The 23,353-nt window shown below is 49.6% G+C and overlaps 1 protein-coding gene and 1 long non-coding RNA gene across 2 annotated transcripts in view; one reads left to right on the top strand and one right to left on the bottom strand.

Moving 5' to 3' along the window:
- LOC310851803 overlaps positions 1-23,353 on the bottom strand; it is a 153,057-nt gene that overhangs the window by 26,197 nt on the left and 103,507 nt on the right. The gene's annotated exons all lie outside the window — the stretch shown is intronic.
- PPP5C (protein phosphatase 5 catalytic subunit) overlaps positions 1-23,353 on the top strand; it is a 35,966-nt gene that overhangs the window by 3,848 nt on the left and 8,765 nt on the right. Inside the window, 8 exon segments of the mRNA XM_083753903.1 lie at positions 4,354-4,595; positions 6,695-6,842; positions 10,775-10,896; positions 13,787-13,852; positions 15,267-15,365; positions 17,640-17,745; positions 21,151-21,293; positions 21,384-21,471. Of these exon segments, the coding sequence (XP_083610029.1) occupies positions 4,354-4,595; positions 6,695-6,842; positions 10,775-10,896; positions 13,787-13,852; positions 15,267-15,365; positions 17,640-17,745; positions 21,151-21,293; positions 21,384-21,471 (1,014 nt within the window).

The raw sequence follows: 23,353 nt of genomic DNA, 5'->3' as shown, positions 1-23,353 counted from the left end.
AGTTCAGCAGAGCCGTAATGTACTCTTGGTTTCTGTCCTCACTGGCACTGCATACATAAAACGCATATCTTGTAATTTGTTGGGGGAAATTTGATTGTGTCGTCAGTCTAGCGTTATTTCTACCCAAGTTCTAACTTTAAATCCTTAAGGCAAATCAGAATCTTTGCTTCTTGCTAAAATATCTGTTAAAGGTTTACAGGGACCTTTCCATTTTGTCACTCTTTATCACCCTGATTCTGGGTACAGAAAGTTGTTTAATGGCACAGTCCTGTCTACTCAGAAGTAAGCCGCATTGGCAGTGTTAGAAATTAGCTGGGCTCTAGGTTCATTTTGTGGCTTGCATGGGTCTATTTGTGACCACATGGAGATTTCTGACAGCAGAAAGAAGATTCCACCTAAACATTAGGAAGAACTTCCTGACAGTAAGAGCTGTTTGACAGTGGAATTTGCTGCCAAGGAGTGTGGTGGAGTCTCCTTCTTTGGAGGTCTTTAAGCAGAGGCTTGACAACCATATGTCAGGAGTGCTCTGATGGTGTTTCCTGCTTGGCAGGGGGTTGGACTCGATGGCCCTTGTGGTCTCTTCCAACTCTATGATTCTATGAATCTATGATTCTATCTTGGCTACTGATATCTCCATCTGGCTGGTCTCTCCAGCATTCTTAAGCAAGTAAGCAGAAGAGCTTATTTAAAGAGGAGTATTATTGTCAATGAGAATGTCCTCTCCTACCTGCCCCAAGAGACAGGAGTCATTTCCTTCCATAATTTCATTGGGCCTCCAAGGTCTGTTTAACAGCTCCTTCCTATGCATGCACCCAGTGGGACTTGCTCCTAGGTATTCGTGTGCATGGTTAAAAAAGATTTTAAAGGGAAAATAAGCTCTGGGGGCAGGATTGGTTCCTGGTTGCCTTTGCGATGGAGAGAGCAATAGAAAAGGCTGTCCCACCCTACGCTGAGACCTGTTTGAGGAAGGGGAACCAGCGCCCCTCTGTATGGAGTGCCCAGCTGAAGACCTTCCCAGGCTGTAAGCGTAAAAGCAAAGCAAGGAGATGCTTTTAACTTGCGCGTTTTGGGCACAGGAAGTTGGTACGCTGCTTGCTGTGCTGTCCAAAGCTCTGCATCCGTTGGTGTTTTACAGCTCACCGGGTTTGTGGCTTAGACGTGGTGGATCAGTCTCATCCACCTTTCTGTCTGGAGGGGGCCTGAGGACGGTCATTCAGCCTTAGAGGGCACTGATGACCTGGATCCTTTGCAGTCTGGCTTCAGGCCCAGTTATGAGACAGAAGAAGGCTTACTTTGCCAGCGGATGACTTTACACCTGAGAGTGGGCCAGGAGGATGGAGTGAGGAGTGCTGCTCTGTTAGGTTTCCTGAACCTCAGCTCCTTTTGATACCACTATCGTTGGTATCTGCCTGGATTGTCTGTTCTGGCTAGACTTTGGAGGCTCTTTGGTGGTTTTGCTCCTTCCTGGACGGGCATGCCCAGATGACTGTGATGGAGAGCTCCTGCTTTTTGCCCCTTAGCTTACGGGCTTCCAGGGGGTCTGTATTGTCCCCCGCGCTCTGACATCTACATGGAACCACAGAGGGGAGTCATCCAAAGGTTTGGGCTTCCATTTCACCAGCGTGCCGATAACATGCAGCTATGCCTTTCTTGTCCATCTCTGATCGGGTTGTGGGAACCCTAAAACCATGTCTGGGGGCTGCTTTGAGATAGGTGAGGGCAAAGAAACTGAGGTTAGCGTATTTTTCGCACCATAGGACGCACCGGACAATAGGACGCACCTTGTTTTAGAGGGGGGGGGGGAGAACAAGAAAAAAAAAATCTCCCCCTCTCTGCCCAGCGCCCCTTCAGTGAAGTGGCAGGAGGCACTGCGCAGAGAGGGGGAGAATTTTCCCCCTCTTGTTTTCCCGCTCTAAAACAAGGTGCCGTTTAAGGTGCGTTCAGGCGCCTACCTTGGAAGCCTGGAGAGCGAGAGGGGTCGGTGTGACCAACCCCTCTTGCTCTCCAGGCTTCAGGTTCCTTTCGACCTGCTCTTTGGGGCTGGCGGGGGGAAGCCCACCACCACCCCAAAGAGCAGGTCGGTGCAGCGGAGAGGCTGCTGCCATAGTCGCGCGTCACCTCTCCAGCTGGGAGAGGGTCGTGGGGCTATGGCTTCTTTTGTGGGGCTCGAACCCAATGTGGGGCTCGAACCCACAGCCCTGAGAGTCTCAGGCTCTACCGACTGAGCTATATGCACTGTGTGCCTTTCTGCTTGAACATTTAGGTGAATTGCATCAGAGTTAGGTCCCCCTTCCCAGGGTGCCTCTTCCTGTCATGGAGGAATGTTGCTTCCTCTTGACAGAAGAGAGGAGAACTCTGGGATATCCCGACCTGCTTTCCCCAGTCTCTTTGTCCTCTTCATGACTTCAGTCCGGTTTCCGTCCTGGTTTTGGGACGGAGACGGCTCTGGCTGCCCTAACAGATGATCTCCGTAGACAACTGGATCGAGGCGGGTCAGGACTGCTGATCCTTTTAGATTTGTCAGCAGCTTTTGACATGGTCGATCATGATCTTCTGGACCACCGCCTTGCAGACGTAGGGATACAGGGCATAGCCCGTAACTGGTTGTGCTCTTTTATCTCTGGTCGGGGACAGAGGGTGGCATTAGGGAGGGAAATGTCGTTGCGCCACTCCTTGGTGTGTGGAGTGCCGCAGGGCGCAATTCTCTCCCCGATGCTTTTTAACATCTTTATGCGCCCCCTTGCCCAGATTATCCGGAGCTATGGGCTGGGCTGTCACCAATATGCTGATGACACTCAGCTCTATCTGCTGATGGATGGCCACACTGACTCGGCCCCGAACACACTGACCAGATGCTTGGAAGCTGTGGCTGGATGGTTTTGTGGGAGCCGATTGAAACTAAATCCTTCGAAGACAGAGGTCCTATGGCTAGGTCGGGATGGCATGGGGATGAGGGACCAACTCCCTTCTCTTGCGGGGGCCCAATTAGTGCCATTGCCTTCCGTTAAGAGTTTGGGTGTAATCCTTGATGCCTCCCTTTCCATGGAGGCGCAAGTTACAGTAACAGCCAAGGCGACATTTTTCCACCTTCGCCGCATCAAGCAGTTGGTCCCTTACCTTTCCCACCCCGACCTGGCCACAGTGATCCATGCGACGGTCATCTCCAGGCTTGACTACTGTAATTCGCTCTATGCGGGGCTGCCCTTGAAGCTGTCCCAGAAACTCCAGCGGGTACAGAATTCTGCAGCGAGGCTCCTCACGGGGTCTCTGCCATGGGAGCATATTCACCCAGTGCTTTTCCAGCTGCACTGGCTCCCGGTGGAGTACAGGGTCAGATTTAAGGTGCTGGTTTTGACCTTTAAAGCCCTTCACGGCCTAGGACCCTCGTACCTACGGGACCGCCTCTCCTGGTATGCCCCATGGAGAGCCTCAAGGTCCATAAATAATAACACCCTAGTGGTCCCAGGCCCTAAAGAAGTTAGATTGGCTTCAACCAGAGCCAGGGCCTTTTCAACTCTGGCTCCGGCCTGGTGGAACGCTCTGCCTCATAAGACCAGGGCCCTGCAGGATCTGATTTCTTTCCGCAGGGCCTGTAAGACAGAGTTGTTCCACCTGGCCTTTGGCTTGGAGCCAATTTGATTCCCTCCCTCTCTCTCTCTCTCTCTCTCTCTCTCTCTCTCTCTCTCTTTTTCCCTCCTCTTTCTTTCTTTTCCTTCTCCTGCGATGAGGCTACATTTTAATATTTTAATGTTCCATTATTTTAATGCTGTATTTTATTTTTGTTTTTAAGTTGTAATCATTCATCTTGTTTTTATTATTGCTTGTAAGCCGCTCTGAGCCCGGCCTTGGCTGGGGAGGGCGGGGTATAAATAAAAAATTATTATTATTATTATTATTATTATTATTATTATTATGACTTCTGATGACTTTAAAAGCAGTTTAGACATACTCATGCAAAGCAAAGCAGGGTCCGGTACGGTTGAGATCCCTGAGTTTCAGGGGGTTGGACTAGATGACCCTGAAGGTCCCTTTCAGCTCTCTGATTTTGTGCACAGCCCACTCTTGCGTGCAAACGGCACAGGTGAGCCTTCCACGGATTAGCTTCTCACACCTCGCCTTCCTTCTCTTCCTTGTGTGAATAACAGTTTTTGTTTGTTGCTTTGTTGTGCATTTTTGTGCTTTTATATTTTAAACCGCCCTGTCATGGCAGTATTGGAAATTTAATGAAATAATAAAAACTTGGCATCTGTTTAGTTGCACCTCCGGGCTCCGTAGCCAAAGGGGTGCTTCTGGCAGCATGCAATGGCTTCCTAATAACAGCCGTTTCCTTCCTGTCCTCCCGTCTTCTCCCAGCAAAGGACTATGAGAACGCTGTGAAGTATTACACCCAGGCCATTGAACTGAACCCCACCAACGCCATCTACTATGGCAACCGGAGCCTGGCCTACTTGCGGACGGAATGCTACGGCTACGCCCTGGCCGATGCCACCAAGTCCATCGAGCTGGACAAGAAGTACATCAAAGGCTATTATAGGCGGGCCACCAGCAACATGGCCCTGGGCAAGTTCAAGGCAGCCTTGCGGGACTATGAGACAGTAAGCAGGGTGGCGGCTTTCTCCTCTTGAGCCTCTAGGGTTGGCGCAATGGCGGCGGGGGGGGGGGGGGGTTGTTGCTTCACACTGGGCTAAGATTGCGAAGCCAGTGTCAGCTTTGAATAATTCCTCAGAAGTCCACAAATCTTGGTTCAGCTTTCTAGCCAGCCATTATTTGTGGACAATGCCAGACCATCACCACCACGACCCTCTTCCTCTCCCCAGCCCCGCTACTCAGACAGAAGACTTGTGGGAGGAGTGTGGCCTTCTCTCATTCGCACGAGAGTGTGGCAAAGTAACAAAGGAACCTCTTTTGAGCAACGTAGCAGATTCCTGATGTTCCATGTTCTCCAAGCTCCAGGACAGAGTTAGAGAAGACACATGTCCAAACACACACACACACACACACACACACACACACACACCTTCATTTCGGTTGGCATTATTGTTCTGGGCAAGATGGGGAAGGGTGATTGCGATTGGCCACCCAGCAATTGGCTTTGTGGAGCTCTGACAATAAAAGGTAAAAGACCCCTGGACAGTTAAGTTCAGTCAGAGGCGACTATGTGGTTGCGGCGCTCATCTCACTTTCAGGCCGAGGAAGCCAGCATTTGTCCACAAATAGCTTTCTGGGTCATGTGGCCAGCAGGACTAAGCCGCTTCTGGTGCAACGGAACACCGTGATTGAAACCAGAGCACATGGAAACGCTGTTTACCTTCCCGCTGCAGCAGTACCTATTTATCTACTTGCATTGGCATGCTTTCAAACTGCTAGGTTGGCAAGAGCTGGGACAGAGCAATGGGAGCTCATCCCATTGCGGGGATTCGAACCACCGACCTTCTGATCGGCAAGCCCAAGAGGCTCAGTGGTTTAGACCACGGCGCCACCCGTGTCCCCAGCCTTGACAGTGGTCAGAGACAAAAGGAATATCAGGTTAAGGACAGAATATGCAGGGGTTTGGGGGTGGGGAATGCTCTGTCAATTTATCCCCTCAGAGGTGCTAAGAGTGGGGAGGGGCAAAACCCCGAGGTAAATGTAGATGGCTTCCAGTTTCAGCAGAGTGATATAAGCCCACCCTATCCAGTAACTCGGGGGACGCGGACTTGCCAATCAGAGGGTCGGCGGTTCAAATCCCCGTGACAGGGTGAGCTCCCGTTGCTCGGTTTCTGCTCCTGCCAACCTAGCAGTTCGAAAGCACATCAAAGTGCAAGTAGATAAATAGGTATCGCTCCGGCAGGAAGGTAAATGGCGTTTCCGTGCACTGCTCTGGTTCGCCAGAAGCGGCTTAGTCATGCTGGCCACATGACCCGGAAGCTGTACGCCGGCTCCCTCGGCCAATAAAGCGAGATGAGCGCCGCAACCCCAGAGTCGCCACGACTGGACCTAATGGTCAGAGGTCCCTTTACCTTTACCTTTATCCAGTAGCTCAGTGGATCAGGAATGTTCATAAGCATTCTATTTGCTCAGAAGTTTTTAAGAGTGTGTGGCAGACAAGGCCTGTGGACAAGGGGAGCTGCGTGTTGTTGGTTGGAAAGGTTTCGGCAAGAAATGGAGCAGATGCGGCAAAAAATGGATACAGCTCCATGTGCCAACATAGTGCATGTGAGGACATTGTAGGTTTTTTGTGATGGAGATCAAAAAGAGGAAAGAAACATGTCAAAGTAGCTTGTTTATTACCTGACTTCATAGGCCACATTTCAGGACGGTTTACAATATCTTATAAATACACAGTTACAGATAGGTAGCCGTGTTGGTCTGCCATAGTCAAAACAAAAAAATTTCCTTCCAGTAGCACCTTAAAGACCAACTAAGTCAGTTCTTGGTATGAGCTTTCGTGTGCATGGTATCTGAAGAAGTGTGCATGCACACGAAAGCTCATACCAAGAACTGACTTAGTTGGTCTTTAAGGTGCTACTGGAAGGAATTTTTTTTTGTTTTTATAAATACACAGTAATAATTGTAATACAGCATAATAAAATTGTTATCCGCTTAAAACCGCATTTTGAGAAATTGGTGTTGCACACAAAGGCTCAGGCCTGAATGTACGAGATTCCCAACTTGTAGATGATGAATATATATAAATTCCTTCCTCTGCCCACAGGTTGTCAAGGTGAAGCCGAACGACAAGGATGCTAAGATGAAGTATCAGGAGTGCAATAAGATTGTGAAGCAGAAGGCTTTTGAGCGGGCCATCGCCAGTGATGAGCACAAGCGGTCTGTGGTTGACTCCCTGGACATAGAGAACATGAGTGAGTTCATAGAGGATGTGGCAGGGGGAGGCTGTTACAGTGGATACTGGGGGGGGTGTGTGTGTGACTGCGACCTGACTGGGGCAAGGTGCTCAAAGTGCAGCTGAAACACAGAGGGGAACTTACAAGCTTCCTGCTAATTCACATGAGACATCTTCAGCGAGGCTCTAATCAGTACCCCATTGCTAAAGTTTCAGGCATCAGCCATTCTGACAGGTGTTTTAACATGCTCTGTGCGGAGACCAAACCCTCATAGTAATGATCACGGGCAAAGGGAGGGCTGGAAGAGGCAGGAACGAGCCCTCTGATGGCCTGAAAGATGTGCCACAGGGCCCAATTACCCAGCATGTTTTGTGTAGTCTCTGATTTGGGGCACGGCTCATGATCGTATGCATCGTCTCCTGTGCTCCCTGTTCTTAATTGCTTATCTCCAGTTTCTTCCCAAGGCTGTGTGCTAGAGTAGATCTTTTAACTGCTGGACTCGAGCCCAGTGGTTCTCAAACTTCCTGTGCTCGGGAGTCTCTGCATATCTGCTGTGGAACTCTTGCATACTGCAGAGGATTCTGGGACATACTTCAAGGTGCTCACACAGGACTCTAGCATTGCTGTGTGTCAGGGCTGGAGCCAGATGAAGGTCAGCAGGAAGATGCAGAATCGGTTGTCAGTGAACTCAACTCTTTATTCAAGGAAATGGTGTACAACTCAGCAACACTTCACAGCAGGTCTTGCCCCCATAGAGCAGTTGCCAGGACTGAAGGTTCCTGCCTTCCACCCACTCTAAGGCTCCTCCTCTCCCGGACTTTTCCCAAGCAGTCTCAAACTGTGTCTGCGCACCTCTGATCTCTCTTCTGCCCTCTTCATTATTCTGTGCATTCTTGTCACAGCAGGAGGGGGAGACTCCCTGAATTCTCCAGCAGCCTCTTGACCCCCTCTCCTCTGCTTCAGCCTCAGAGTCTGAACTGCTCCCTGTCACGGGTTCCTCCTGCTCACTAAACCCTGTTGTTTCTTCAGTATCTCAAGGCTCTGAGCCATCCTCCTCTGGAATTTCCCTTGGGGGTTTTCTGGCCGGTGCCTCCCACCGCTCCTCCTCGCCCACTCAGTCTCTGACACCTTGAGTTAATAGTGGATGTGCTTGAGAAGAGGCCCACTGCCTTCACCCCTGGCAGAAACTGCAGGAGAAAAAATAGGTTACAGCAGGCCAAATATAATAATAATAATTTATTATTTATACCCCGCCCACCTGGCTGGGTTTCTCTAGCCACTCTGGGTGGTTTCCAACAGAACACTAAAATACAATAACCTATTAAACATTAAAAGCTTCCCTAAACAGGGCTGCCTTCAGATGTCTTCTAAAAGTTTGGTAGTTATTTTTCTCTTTGACATCTGGTGGGAGGGCATTCCACAGGGCGGGCGCCACTACCAAGAAAGCCCTCTGCCTGGTTCCCTGTAAATTGACTTTTTGTAGTGAGGGAACCGCCAGAAGGCCCTCGGCGCTGGACCTCAGTGTCCGGGCAGAACGATGGAGGTGGAGATGCACCTTCAGATATACTGGACCGAGACCGTTTAGGGCTTTAAAGGTCAGCACCAACACTTTGAATTGTGCTCGGAAACGTACTGGCCAAAGTATCTGCCATTACTGGGGATTCTCTAGAACACTGTCTGAAAGAGGTTTCAAGAGAGGCTTGAGATAAAGACCAGAAGGAAAGAGATCAGGCTTGTTAGAAGTAAAAAAAGCAAAGGCAATGAGGAGGTCTCTGCTTTGGTGCAAGGCTAAGGTTGCTGCTTGCAGCCACTTCAAGCTTCTGTTGAATGGAACCCCTTTTTAGCTAGTTTGGACCCCTGCTTGTTATGGTCTGGATTGGGGGCCGCTGCCATCGCCGGGCAGCACCACCTCCTCATCCCAGCATCTCTCCTTTCCGAGGGAGCCCTGCCATCCTCACGCTGGTGACTAATGCCATTTCGCACGGGAGGCTGCGCCAAGGTTTTTCTGCCAGCGCCCGAAATAGATCAAGATCTCTGATCATAAATAGATCCCTGGCGTGGAGAGGCTTAATCAGGAAAAATAAATAGACTGGTCTTCTCCTCTGCGGGCCAGCTGCTGGCACGAGCTGCGTCCCTTAATCTCACTGTCTGGACTAAGCCACCGCACGCTTTCACCCTGGACGTCTGTGGATTCTGCATTCAAAGCTTTTTTCTGCAAGCAGGGACCTTCCTGGCACCTCCTGGCATTTGGAGGAGCCGGAGGGAAAATTGCTGTCCTTCGAGTTTGGCAGTTCGGCCCAATTAGCGGAAAGGCAGTGGCAGGCTTTTCAATTACAGGAAGGGAACCCTGGCAAGACACTTTGGTTTTGCAGAAACGGTACTGTTCTGAGGTGAACACGCAGACACTTGCCTGCCTCCATCTCGGGCAAACAGAGGGTAGAGCATAGAATAGAATCATAGAGTTGGAAGAGACCACAAGGGCCATCGAGTCCAACCCCCTGCCAAGCAGGAAACACCATCAGAGCACTCCTGACATATGGTTGTCAAGCCTCTGCTTAAAGACCTCCAAAGAAGGAGACTCCACCACACTCCTTGGCAGCAAATTCCACTGTCGAACAGCTCTCACTGTCAGGAAGTTCTTCCTAATGTTTAGGTGGAATCTTCTTTCTTGTAGTTTGGATCCATTGCTCCGTGCCCGCGTCTCTGGAGCAGCAGAAAACAACCTTTCTCCCTCCTCTATGTGACATCCTTTTATATATTTGAACATGGCTATCATATCACCCCTTAACCTCCTCTTCTCCAGGCTAAACATGCCCAGCTCCCTTAGCCGTTCCTCATAAGGCATCGTTTCCAGGCCTTTGACCATTTGGGTTGCCCTCCTCTGAACACCTTCCAGTTTGTCAGTGTCCTTCTTGAACTGCATGATTTCAGGGTCGTGGGTTTGAGGCCCGCTTTGGACAAAAGATCCCCGCATTGCATGGAGTTGGACTAGATGATCCTCACAGACCCCTCCAACTCTACATTTCTGTGGTTGTTTCTGGGGATCCGGTGTCCTGCCCACACTCTGGAAAACTGGTAAAGCAATGGGGGAGGGCGATGAGGTGCCCAGTTTTGTCTACCTGGAACTTTAAAAATCTCTTCTGCCAGAAGGAAAAAGGCTCCCGGCGCAGCTTGGGATGGAGCCATTAGTGAAAGGCAAGGGGGAGGTATTGAGCCCGCAGTTGCTTACCTGTAACGCAGTGGGTGTTACCTGGGTGGTCGCTTGGGGTGCCAAGGGGCAGACGGACTCCCCCCCCCCCCAGCCATAGCTGTCAACTTACAGATTTGAAAATAAGGGACCAGCAGCCTCGAAAATAAGGGATCAGCAGCCAAAATAAGGGATCAACAATTACTTTGATAAAATACAGGTGTTGTTGCGTGCGAATGGCTTTAGATACCTATTAGGTCCATAAATTACCATATACAGTGGTACCTCGCAAGACGAAATTAATTCGTTTTGCGAGTTTTTTCGTCTTGCGAAGCGCGGATTCCCTGGGTATTAACAGTTTTAAGAAAAAGGAAACAAACTCGCAAGACGTTCTCGTCTTGCGAAGCAAGCCCATAGGGAAATTCATCTTGCGAAGCAACTCAAAAAACGATAAACTCTTTCGTCTTGCGAGTTTTTCGTCTTGCGAGGTACCACTGTAGCATATATTCAACACACACAAAAAAAGCAACAATTTGTTGTTGACAAAGGACAGCTGGACATAGAAAGGGCCCCATTACCTTCAGTAGCTTCTTTAAGGGACGTCATCAATAAGGGACAGCAGTGGGACATGGCGCTGGGATAAGGGACTGTCCCGCCAAATAAGGGACGCTTGACAGCTATGTCCCCCGCCCCCGTGTGATGCTAGGCTGGCCTTGTGTTTCGTTCTGCCCCTCCACTCACTTCCATCTTCCTGCTTCCCCAGCCATTGAGGACGAGTACAGTGGCCCGAAGCTGGAGAACGGGAAAGTGACGCTTGCGTTCATGAAGGAATTAATGCAGTGGTACAAGGATCAAAAGAAGCTCCACAGGAAATGTGCCTATCAGGTAACTCCTCCTCCTCCTCTTCTTCCTCCCTTGAGAGCCGCCCCCCCCCCCCCAGGGGTGCAGAAACACTGGGTTCTCTATGCTATGGCATGGAGCTGCAAGAGGTTTAAAGGGTTGCTCTAAGGCAGGGATGTCCACCCAGTAGATCGCGATCTAGTGGTAGATGCCCAGCTGATCCTGGTACAGTGGTACCTCGGGTTACATACGCTTCAGGTTACACACTCCGCTAACCCAGAAATAGTGCTTCAGGTTAAGAACTTTGCTTCAGGATGAGAACAGAAATCGTGCTCCAGCGGTGCAGTGGCAGCAGGAGGCCCCATTAGCTAAAGTGGTGATTTAGGTTAAGAACAGTTTCAGGTTAAGAACAGACTTAACCCGAGGTACCACTGTAAATCTCTTGGGAGTTGGACATGCCTGCTCTAAGGGGATCATTGCAACCTGCCTGTAATTGAAGGCATATCTCATGCACAGTACAGCAGGCCATTGCCACTTGTGGACCACAGTCACGTGACGTTTTCGCCAAGTACGTGTTTATTTAAATTCCTCCCCTGCTCTTCCAAAGGAGGCCAGGATGGCAGGCAGCAGAACAGGCTTTTCAAATCATTAAGGACATTTAAAAATAGTCGCGCATATACTCCCAGCTAATAATTTCAGGGTAGGAACGGTATCTTTCAGCCCACAAATGCCTGAGTGAACAGGAATGTTTTTTGATTCCTCCTGGATGTCATTAATGAGGGAGACAGGCGCACCTTACTAGGGAGGGCATCCTACCAATGGGGAACAGCTACGGAGAAGGCCCTGTCCTAGGTCAGCTCTCAGCAGTCCTGGCCGGGGATGATAGGAGTTGTAGTCCAAAACCTCTGGAGGGCAAGAGGATGGCGAAGGTTGATCTAAGCTAATCCAAGCCATACCCATTGCAAGCCTCGACTCTTCTTCCCCATCCCGTCCCCCCTTGGCGTAGTGGTTAGAATAGTGGTTCTCAAAGGGTGTGGAAGGTGAGGATGGTGGGAAGATTCAAGGACAATCTAAGAAACATTTAAACATTTCAGTGTAGTATAGGATAGTGTAATTTTTTATTTTTTTTTGCAGAATATGGATAGAGATATTTTCAGAACTGAGCACTGCAAGGAGTTGTTTCTTCTTGTTCTCCAATGTATTTCTTATCAATTTAAAATTTAATAATAATAATAAAATTATTTATACTCCGCCCTCCCCGCCCAGAGGTGTTAGCTCAGGGCGGCTAACACCAGTAAAATTACAGTAAAAACATAATAGGGGAAAAAACCCAATTTAAAATACAGGTTAAAATGCAATTTAAAGTGCAGCCTCATTTTAATAGTAGCCCATAGATCAAAACCATAAGGGGAGGGAAACATAAGGGTCAGACTGAGTCCAAACCAAAGGCCAGGCGGAACAGCTCTGTCTTGCAGGCCCTGCAGAAAGATGTCAAGTCCCGCAGGGCCCTAGTCTCTTGTGACAGAGCGTTCCACAAAGTCGGGGCCAGTACTGAAAAGACCCTGCCCCTAGTTGAGAGCAATCTAACCACCTTGTGACTTGGGACCTCCAAGGTGTTGTCATTTGTGGACCTTAAGGTCCTCCGTGGGGCATACCGGGAGAGGCAGTCCTGTAGGTACGTGGGTCCTAGGCCGCAAGCAAGTGTGGCACAAGCAAACTTTTATTATGTAATAATAGTAGTAGTAGTAGTAGTAGTAGTAGTAGTACCCTGCCCATCTGGCTGGGTTGCCCCAGCCACTCTGGCCCAGAGGAAAAACATTTGAGAACCAACCACTGGGTTAGACTGCTTGTGAGACCAGGGTTCAGATCCCCACTGGTCCTGAAGCTCCCTGGGTGACTCTGGGTCAGTCGCTGCCTCTCAGCCTAGCCACCCTCACAGGGCTGTCGTTTGGATAAAACATGGAGAGGGAGAATCATGTACGCCGCATGATTGAACTCCTTGGAAGAAAGGTAGTGTATATTGAGGAGATTTCGCCCCTCCCATATCCAAGAATCTGCTGATGTTCTCTGCTGATTCTCCAGAGAGGAGGGGGCGGTTTCTGCTCTCTACTTATTCTGTTCCAGCCTCACATGAGAGAGAGAGAGACTGAGTGTTAGAGAGAGACTGTGTGTGATCTCTGTATAGATAAGGTTGCTGCTAAGAGCAGCTGCAGACACTCAGTGCAGTTCAGCATTTTTCATTTAGACCTCATTTAGCTCTGCATATAGTTGTGTATTATAGTTGTAGATAGAATAAAGAAGATATTCTACAGAGCTGCTCTCCGAGTCGTTTATGCTCTGCTATACAGTGGTGCCCCACAAGACGAATGCCTCGCAAGACGAAAAATTCGCTAGACGAAAGAGTTTTCCGTTTTTGAGGTGCTTCGCAAGACGAATTTCCCTATGGGCTTGCTTCGCAAGACAAAAACGTCTTGCGAGTTCTTGCGAGTTTTTTCCCTCCCCCCCCCTTTTTCTAAGCCGCTAATAGCGCTAAGCCGCTAATGGCCGTGCTTCGCAAGACGAAAAGACCGCTAGACGAAGAGACTCGTGGAACGAATTATTTTCGTCTTGCGAGGCACCACTGTACTCTTCTATACTCTGCTGTGCGACGACTGTCTTCTTGTTGGAGTGAATCTGGTGCTCACAAGTCTAAGCTGTGAGTCCACAGCACTTTGACCTGTTCCTGTGCAGAAGGTGGTCTCTGGAAGTGCTGCCCATCTCGCCTAGCCCAGTCGGGGCTGAAGTGGATGAGTCCAGTCGGTGGCACTGGCTCAAGGGCGATGCTGACATATATGTGTAATAATGATTTGCATTCATCTTTCTTCTCTGCCACCGTGCCTCTATTTGCTCTCTTTCTCTCTCTCTCTCTGACTGACTTCTCTCTTCCTCCTTGCAGATTTTGGTGCAAGTGAAAGAGGTGCTATCAAAACTCCCCACCCTAGTAGAAACGACGTTAAAAGAGGTGCGTGTCTCTCTGGGCTCCCACAACACTTAAATTGAAAGCTGCAGGTCTGTTGCCTCCCTCCTTGACATTTTTCTTCTTCTCAGAACTCCCCATTTGGGGGACAATTTATGTTATTTATTGATTTTTAAATAACATAAAAAATTCAAACCAGAAGGGAAAACATACAAAGAATAATACAGTCATACCTTGGATTACAGACGCTTCAGGTTGTGCACTGCGCTGAACCCGGAAGTACCAGAATAGGTTACTTCCAGGTTTCAGCACATGCGCAGAAGCACTAAATCACACTTTGCGCATGAGCAGAATACCAAATCGCAACCCACGCGTGTGCAGATGCGGTGCTGCAGGTTGCGAACGTGCCTTCCGCACGCATCACGTTCGCAACTTGAGCGTCCACTGTATCTCCAAAGAAGTTCCTCAGCATCCCTGGATTACAAAAAGACAGGGAGCTGTCAAAAAAAAACTCCACTCCAGAATACTGCTCTGTAGATGTGCAGGGCAGTAACCGTGCCTTCTTCAGTCATTGCATAAGACATAAAACCAGTCAAAATAATCTGAGAATCACCTGCAGTGTTACTATTTTTCCATCAAGGCCTGGGAGATCCATTCTGCAAATAGATCTCCGGCTTTTCAGAACGCCTTGAACAGTCATTCTTTCAAAAGTGTCTGTGCTGCATGCCATCCTTAAGGACTTTTAACGTTCCATTAGCTTGAGAGTATGGGGATTCTGAGAGAGATCACGGCTCCCCAAGGGATCTCTCAATCTCTCTCACTACACACACACACACACACACACACACACATATTTCACCCATGCCTTGCTTTGTGACTGCTATCCCCATGAGCCACCACGGCAGCACAAAAGTTTATCCACGTTACAGGCTCAGATTGCTTATTGCTGTCACCTCTGCTGTTCCTTCCTAGGAAATACTGGGAATAATCATGAGAGCCTAGGGCTCTTTTTGGGGTTTGCCAGCAGATTTGCAGCGCTGTCATTCTGCAAAGGAGGCCAGAACAGTTAAAGGAGTCTGGGTTGGCGTATACCGCCTGCAAATTGTGCGGACAACCCATCCCTTTAAAGCAGGGGCTGGGAGTCTCCTGGGCTTTCCAGGCACTGTTGGATTTCCAGCTCTCCTAGCCAGCATGCCCAATGGTCGGAGTCCAGCAACCTCTGGAGCAGGGCACCTCTGGGCAGGCTCACCACGCCAGCCCTATAGTGCCCTGGGTAGATTCCTTCTTGCGGGATAGACCGTGATGTCTTGTGTGGGGAAATCCAAAGAGTGGGAGGAGGAGAAGCATCCCAAAATAGTTGGTTATAAATAAGCATTATCTGGCTGAGCTTCACGCCTCTTCCCACTGTTGTCTTATTCTGCCTCCCCACCACCACCACCCTGCTTCTTTTTTGTTCCAGACAGAGAAAATAACTGTTTGCGGAGACACCCACGGACAGTATTACGACCTCCTGAATATATTTGAATTGAACGGGCTGCCGTCGGAAACGAATCCATATGTATCCTTTCTTGCCGCTCCTCTAGGGCCGCTGTAGGCCTTGTCCACCTGTTTCTCCTCCTCCTTGGGTGGAAAGAGAACTGCGCTGGTGGTTCCTGGCAGGGGACAGATGGACGGACTTTGGAAAGGGAGAAACGGCAGGAGACATGGGGAGCAAGGACTTCCCGCAATTCCCCCTTCTCCGCACACCCAGATGTGAGGGAACCGGCCTGCTGGGGGCAAGCGTTTTCTTCCACCCGGGAAAATTGTAGGCCACTTTGTAAAACTTCTGTGCGCACCTGAATTTATCTGGGAAAGAGATCTTGGAGGCTGCCACCTTCCCCGCAGACCTTTTCTTGGGTGTTAAGATCAGCAGAGGGAGCCATCTTGGTAACTTTCGGAAACCCCCAAAATTTCAAGGTTTGTGTGTGTGTATGTGTGGTGGCCCAGGTGAGGGCCTTCTCTGCAGCAGCCCCTAAGTTGTGTGACTTCCACCCACCCACACACCCTGGAAGTGCGTCTGGTATCTTCACTATACAGCTTTTGGCAGATGCAGAAGACACACCTCTTTGACGCCTGAGATGTGTTTTTTCAGGGTCCGCCCGATTCCGGTGGCTGTTACCGTATTTTTCGCTCTATAGGACGCACCCGTCCATAGAATGCACCTAGAGAACAAGGGAAAAAAATTCTCTCCCTCTCTGCACAGCGAAGCGGCAGGAGAAACAGAGCCCCTTCCATTTCTCCTCCCGCTTCGCTGAAGGGGTGCTGCGCAGAGAGGGAAAGCTGCGCAGCGCTTCTCCAGCGAAGCCTCTCCGGAGGCTTCAGGCGGCTATCCCTGAAGGCTGGAGAGCGAGAGGGGTCAGTGCGCACCGACCCCTCTTGCTCTCCAGGCTTCAGCAAAAGCAACGCGAAGCCTATGGAGTGCAGCACTCCCACATTTCCCCTTAATTTTTGGGGGGAAAAGTGCATCTTATAGAGCGAAAAATACAGTGCTTGCTTTAAGCCACTTTTAGTACTGAATTTTAAATGGTTGACTCCCACCCTGGGACCTGCTGATTAGGGGCAGGTAAAAAATGTGTGGCTGCTGCTTAATTAATTAAAAAGTAATGCTCATTCCTGCCAATCCTCTACTTTTTGGTGTAGGCAATGTGAAGACTTTCTGAGCTGGAAATCTCACTTGGAAATGCCCTCTGGCCGATGGCCACTGCCGCATATTTTGTCCATGCATGCTCAGATTTTTCTCTCCAAATGTGAGGGATAGAAACTTTTCCCTTCCTCCCCCCCCCCACTTTTGCTCTCCCCACCCCCTGTTGTTGCTAATGAACGTTGAGGCTCCCAAGAATTCTGTACAGGCTCCTGGGATCCACATTCAGTCTGCAAGATGCCCTTACTACAGAACAGCCCCCCCCCCCAAGCTCATGTGACTTACTTCCGTGTAAACATGCCTAGAGTCATGCTTTCGGAGCTTGTTTTCAGAGCCTCCCTAGAACCACGGGAGCTGGAATGTTCTGGAGGTTCATCCAGGTGACCCTCTCTCGTCCCTCCCTTTCATTTTGTCTTTTTGCTCTGAGGGCAGGATCCTTGCATAGCAACGTTTTCCTGCTTCTGTCCTTGCTCCCTGAGCGCTTTTGAAGCCACGTTTGACACCTGCTTTCATTGTCACCCTCTGCCCCCATCACGGCAATCTATCCTTGAGTTTGTGTTTACCTGTCTCGCTTGCCCTCCCAAGAACTCTAATAATAATAATAATAATAATAATAATAATAATAATAATAATAATAATAATAATAATTTATTATTTGTACCCCGCCCATCTGGTTGGGTTTCCCCAGCCACTCTGGGCGGCTTCCAACAAAGATGAAAGATACACTAAAATATCACATATTAAAAACTTCCCTGAACAGGGCTGCCTTCAGATGTCTTCTGAATGTCAGATAGTTGTTTATTTCCTTGACATCTGGTGGGAGGGTGTTCCACAGGGCGGGTGCCACTACCGAGAAGGCCCTCTGCCTGGTTCCCTGTAACTTGGCCTCTCGCAGTGAGGGAACCGCCAGAAGGCCTTCAGTGCTGGACCTCAGTGTCCGGGCAGAATGATGGGGGAGGAGACGCTCCTTCAGATATACTGGACCGAGGCCGAGATATACTCTAGACAAGGCTAGGCATTTTTGGGGGGAGAGATGCATCAGATGACAAGAAGGAATCGGGGGGCGGGGGGCGTGGAATCCACATGGACCTGCCATGGAAAAGCTGCCTTTTACGGTTTTTTCCCTTGAGCACAGCTGCTTCCCCACCACAGATATTCAACGGGGACTTCGTTGATCGTGGCTCCTTCTCCGTGGAGGTGATCCTGACGCTCTTCGGTTTTAAGCTGCTATATCCAGATCATTTCCACCTACTTCGAGGTAAGAGCGTCAGAAGAGCCCTGCCGGATCAGGCCATTGGCCCATCTAGTCCAACATCTGCCCAGCCAGATACCTGCCGGATGGCCGCAAGCAGGATTTGAGCCAGTATGGTGTAGTGGTTAAGAGCGGTAGACTCGTAATCTGGGGAACCGGGTTCGCTTCCCCGCTCCTCCACATGCAGCTGCTGGGTGACCTTGGGCCAGTCACACTTCTCTGAAGTCTCTCAGCCCCACTCACCTCACAGAGTGTTTGTTGTGGGGGAGGAAGGGAAAGGAGAATGTTAGCCGCTTTGAGACTCCTTCAGGTAGTGATAAAGCGGGATATCAAATCCAAACTCCTCTTCTTCTTCTCCTCTGCTGTGGTTTCCCGCATCTGGTATTCAGAAGTCAGAATCTTGTTTCTTGTGATTTGAATCCTCCTCCTGCCTTTATCAAATGCTTTTAGAAACCTCTTGCCACTCGCCCTGCCCCCACGTATATAGCTTCAAAAGCCTGGCACTCCCCCCATGCCACCCTATGGCTTTACGTGATGAGCTTTTAGTGTAACGAGCCCGCATTCCTGAGCTGCTTGCTGAGAGCATCCCTGACGCTTTCCTCTTGAGATTGTGTCTCTCTCCATTGCAAGGGATTGGCTCTAGCTTCCCAGCTTTGTTTCGTTCTTGGGGGACCTTGGTGCTCCCTTTTCCCTCCTGAAGGCATCATGCCGCTGAATGCCATCTGTGGGGAAACACAGGTAGGGTGGAGAGGACAATGGCCCTCATTCAACCTGCTTGCGAGCTTCCCACATGCAAAGGGAGGGCCACTGCGAAAGCAGAATGTGAGAGCAGGTGGGTCTTCGGTTTGCCGCATTCTGCTACACTAAAGGTAAAGGTAAAGGTACCCCTGCCCGTACGGGCCAGTCTTGACAGACTCTGGGGTTGTGCGCCCATCTCACTTAAGAGGCCAGGGGCCAGCGCTGTCCGGAGACACTTCCGGGTCACGTGGCCAGCGTGACAAAGCTGCATCTGGCGAGCCAGAGCCGCACACGGAAACGCCGTTTACCTTCCCGCTGGTAAGCGGTCCCTATTTACCTACTTGCACCCGGAGGTGCTTTCGAACTGCTAGGTTGGCAGGCGCTGGGACCGAGCAGCGGGAGCGCACCCCGCCGCAGGGATTCGAACCGCCGACCTTTCGATCGGCAAGTCCTAGGTGCTGAGGCTTTAACCCACAGCGCCACCTGCGTCCCTTCTGCTACACTACACATTCCCAAAAAACCCCGGGCTCCATCTTCTGAGATGTTGCAGAGGAGTCACTTTGTACCAACTCTCTCTGCTTCCCAGAACTCTAGACCAGTGTTTCCCAACCTTGGGCCTCCAGCTGTTTTTGGACTACAACTCCCATCATCCCTAGCTAGCAAGACCAGTGGTCAGGGATGGTGGGAATTGTAGTTCAAAAACAGCTGGAGGCCCAAGGTTGGGAAACACTGCTCTAGACAGCTGTGACTTCCCCCAAAGACCCCTGGGAGCTGTCATTTGTTGTGGGTGCTGAGAGTTCTTAGGAGACCCCCCTGTTCCCCTCCCAGAGCTACAGTTCCCAGAGTTCCCTGTGAAGAGGGATTGATGGTTAACCACTCTGGGAATGTTAGTTCTGGGAGGGGAATGAGGGGGTCTCCAAACTGTTAGGATATACCGTATTTTTCGCTCTATAAGACGCACTTTTCCCCTCCTAAAAAGTAAGGGGAAATGTGTGTGCGTCTTATGGAGCAGATGCAGGCTGCGCAGCTATCCCAGAAGCCAGAACCGCGAGAGGGATCGCTGTGCAGCGCTCCCTCTTGCTGTTGTTGTTTAGTCGTTTAGTCGTGTCCGACTCTTCGTGACCCCGTGGACCAGAGCACGCCAGGCACTCCTGTCTTCCACTGCCTCCCGCAGTTTGGTCAAACTCATGCTGGTAGCTTCAACAACACTGTCCAACCATCTCGTCCTCTGTCGTCCCCTTCTCCTTGTGCCCTCCATCTTTCCCAACATTATGGTCTTTTCCAGGGAGTCTTCTCTTCTCATGAGGTGGCCAAAGTATTGGAGCCTCAGCTTCAGGATCTGTCCTTCCAGTGAGCACTCAGGGCTGATTTCCTTCAGAATGGAGAGGTCTGATCTTCTTGCAGTCCATGGGACTCTCAAGAGTCTCCTCCAGCACCATAATTCAAAAGCATCAATTCTTCGGCGATCAGCCTTCTTTATGGTCCAGTCTCACTTCCATACATCATTACTGGGAAAGCCATGGCTTTCACTCGCTGTTCTAGCTTCTGGCTTAGCCACGCGCAGCCTCTCAGTGCAGTGGGGAGCCTTCATCCCGCTGCCCTGAAGAGGCTGTGCAGCTATCCCAGAAGCCAGAAGAGCATGAGGGATTGGTGCGCACCGATCCCTCTTGCTCTTCTACCTTCGGGGATAGCCACGCAAAGCCTCTTGAGCGCAGTGGGAGTGCTCCTCCCTCTTTGTTCAAGAGGCTTTGTGTTGCTTTCTTGTTTTCCTCCTCTAAAAACTAGGTGTGTCTTATGGAACAAAAAATACGGTAGTTCTGTTCCACCTTAAAAGGGAACAGGCATGACTGTTGTGTGTCACGTGCCTGTTTACTTCCAGCACAGTCTGCTGGGAACTTCCATTTTGTATATTGCTTTTGCTAGTATTGCTGTTTGCTGGACACGAAGGGAAGCAGACATGTTTTTCCTTTGTTCCTGAACTATGCTGAATAAATGCTGTAAATATGCTCACACATTTCTCTGTCCACGACTTCCGTTGTGAGAAGATTTATTCACTGCTGATAGAGCGCGCAGAGTCTCTAAACGTATCTGAGGCTCGTGTCGCTGTTTGATGCTGTTCCAAGGGAGACTGGTGATTGCCCAACTGCTGGCTGGAGCTAGCTGGGGGCCTGCTGTCTCCCCGGCAGTATCCCAACACAAACAACTCTCACATCCTTAATTTTTTTTCTAATATTTTGTTGGAAACTGCTCAGAGTGGCTGGTGCAACTCCGCCAGATGAGGGGCATGATGAGGATGATGATACAGTCATGCCTTGGTTTTCAAACAGCTTGGTTCTTGAACGTTTCGGCTCCGAACGCGCAAACCTGGAAGTGACTGTTCTGGTTTGCAAACTATTTTTGGAAGCCAAACGGCCGACGGGGCTTCCGCAGCTGCTGATTGGCTGCAGGAGCTTCCTGTATCCCATCAGAAGGAAGCCGCTCTTCGGTTTCCAAATGTTTTGGAATTCAAACCGACTTCCGGAACGGATTCCGTTCGACTTCCGAGGTACGACTGTAATATCATCGGCTCTGGAAGTTTAGGGATGGGAGGGAGGGTGAAGCCCTTTCCTGCAAACTCGAACCAAAATCCCCCTTCATTTTGGCCTTTTAACTCCTCCTCCTCCTCCTCTCTAGGGAACCACGAAACGGACAATATGAACCAGATCTATGGGTTTGAGGGAGAGGTCAAAGCCAAATACACAGCCCAGATGTTTGAGCTCTTCAGCGAGGTCTTTGAGTGGCTACCTCTGGCGCAGTGCATCAACGGCAAAGTCTTGGTGAGCAGCCGGCCGCTTGGGTTGGGGGCTGCAGCTCAGCTGAGCACTCTTTTTAACCCTTTCTATTCTTTCTTCTCTCCCCTTGGATAGATAATGCACGGTGGCCTCTTCAGTGAAGACGGCATAACGTTAGACGATATCAGGAAGATCGAGAGGAATCGGCAACCTCCAGATTCGGGTGAGCGGTGGCAGGGACTGGGGTGGAATGATTTGTCTGGTGGGCATTGGGTAGCCTTGTGTACCCATAGGAGCAAAGCAAGCTGCCTTACAATGAGCCAGACGATCGGTCCATCTAGCTCCATATTGTTCGCACTGACTGGCAGCAGCTGCTTTCCTACCTGGAGATGCTGAACCTGGGACCTTCCTGGTGCTGTGCCCCGGGGCTACTGCAGTGGAGGGTATGGCTATCAATGCTATGAGCAAGGGAATAGTCAAAATATTTGTTGATTCATTGCATCAGGTTTGGGTCGACCAAGCCAGGGTTTCCCAAGCTTGGGGTCTCCAGTTGTTTGGGGACTACAACTCCCATCATCCCTAGCTAGCAGGACCTGTGTCAGAGGTGATGGGAATTGTAGTCCGAAAACAGCCAGAGATCCACCACGTTTAGGAAACTGTGGACTAAGCGATTTAAACGGGCATAAATTTGCACAAGAGGGGGGAAACTGTTCTTTTTAAAAAACAAACTTTTTTTATTCAAAATTAAAACAAAACATATTATCCAGAAACATATCATCCTTATTCCCCCCCCCCCATTTTTCTTCCCTCCCTCCCCCCATCCTCCCACACAAAATCCACCCACCCCCCGACTTCCCTCAGTTCCAGTCTTTGGTTTCTCCAAGAATGCTGTTTTCTGCATGTTACAAACTATTTAGCTGATTATTATCAATAAAAAGTTTGTGAATGTTGATTCAAAGCCAGCCAAGGAGTCCAGTTCGCTTTGTTGTGTCTTCAAATACTTTGTAAAGGGTTCCCATTCACCTTTAAAGTCACAGTTATCCTTGTCCCGTAGCTTATATGTCAGTTTTGCCAGTTCTGCATAGTTCATCAATTTTTCTTGCCGTGATTCTTTAGTTGGGGTTTCTTCAGTCTTCCATCCTTGTGCTATTAGAACTCTTGCGGCTGTTGTCGCATACATGAAGATGCTTTGCAGCTTTTTTGGCAGAGCTAAGAGGGGGGAAACTGTTCTGAGCTGCAGCAAAAGCAGCTCTCTCTTTTTTGAGGATGCCCCATCTGAGAAGAGACATCCCCTTCTCTTCCAAGAGCACCTCTTTTAAGATGGCACTTGCCACTTGCACTTAATTTATGGCTAATTATTGGGAGGTAACGAGGGTGGCTTTTCCTGCCGTGGAGAAGGGGATCTTGGATGGGTTGTCTCTCCCACAAACTCCACGAGGACGCTTTCTGAAAATTAGGACATACTTACCGCCCTGTGTGGGAGGACAGCCCTACCCCCCCTTCACTTCCTTCCTGCCTAGCAGGTTGTGGTTGCCCTTCTTAGAAGGCGAAAATACAAATTTCCTGCCTGAATTCACTGGGGCACCTTTTTGTTAGCTTAAACCTTTTGGGATTGACTGACAAATCTGACCGATGTAGTCATCTAAAAGTTTTAGGCTTAGCTGTCTGTCTGTTTACTCCACCCACCTACTACTACTACTACTACTACTACTACTACTACTACTACTAATAACAGCAATATTTTTTTATTTATACCCCGCCCTTCCCGGTTCAAAAACTGGGCTCAGGGCAGCTAACAACAAATTTAAAACGCTTAATTATACAACCAGCATAAAATACAGTATAAAAAAATGAATAACAATAAAATTCAAAAATCAAAAATCAATTTAGGGGAAATAAGCATTAGATAATCCGCAGGCCTAGCTGGCTGAATTGGTCCTACTTGGGCCAGTGCGGAGGCCAGGGGAGAATTAGCTGTGGGGTTTCAGAGCGGGTGATCTTCATAAAAGAAAAGGGGAGGGAAGGGAAATAAAAGATCAGGCTGAATTCAAATTAAAGGCCAGGCAGAACAGCTCTGTCTTACAGGCCTGACGGAAGGAATTTAA

This window comes from Podarcis gaigeae (assembly GCF_964106915.1).
Source record: "Podarcis gaigeae genome assembly, chromosome: 8".
Lineage (NCBI taxonomy): Eukaryota > Metazoa > Chordata > Lepidosauria > Squamata > Lacertidae > Podarcis > Podarcis gaigeae.
The sequence above is the reverse complement of the archived record's forward strand: the minus strand, read 5'-3'. Positions and strand labels throughout refer to the sequence as shown.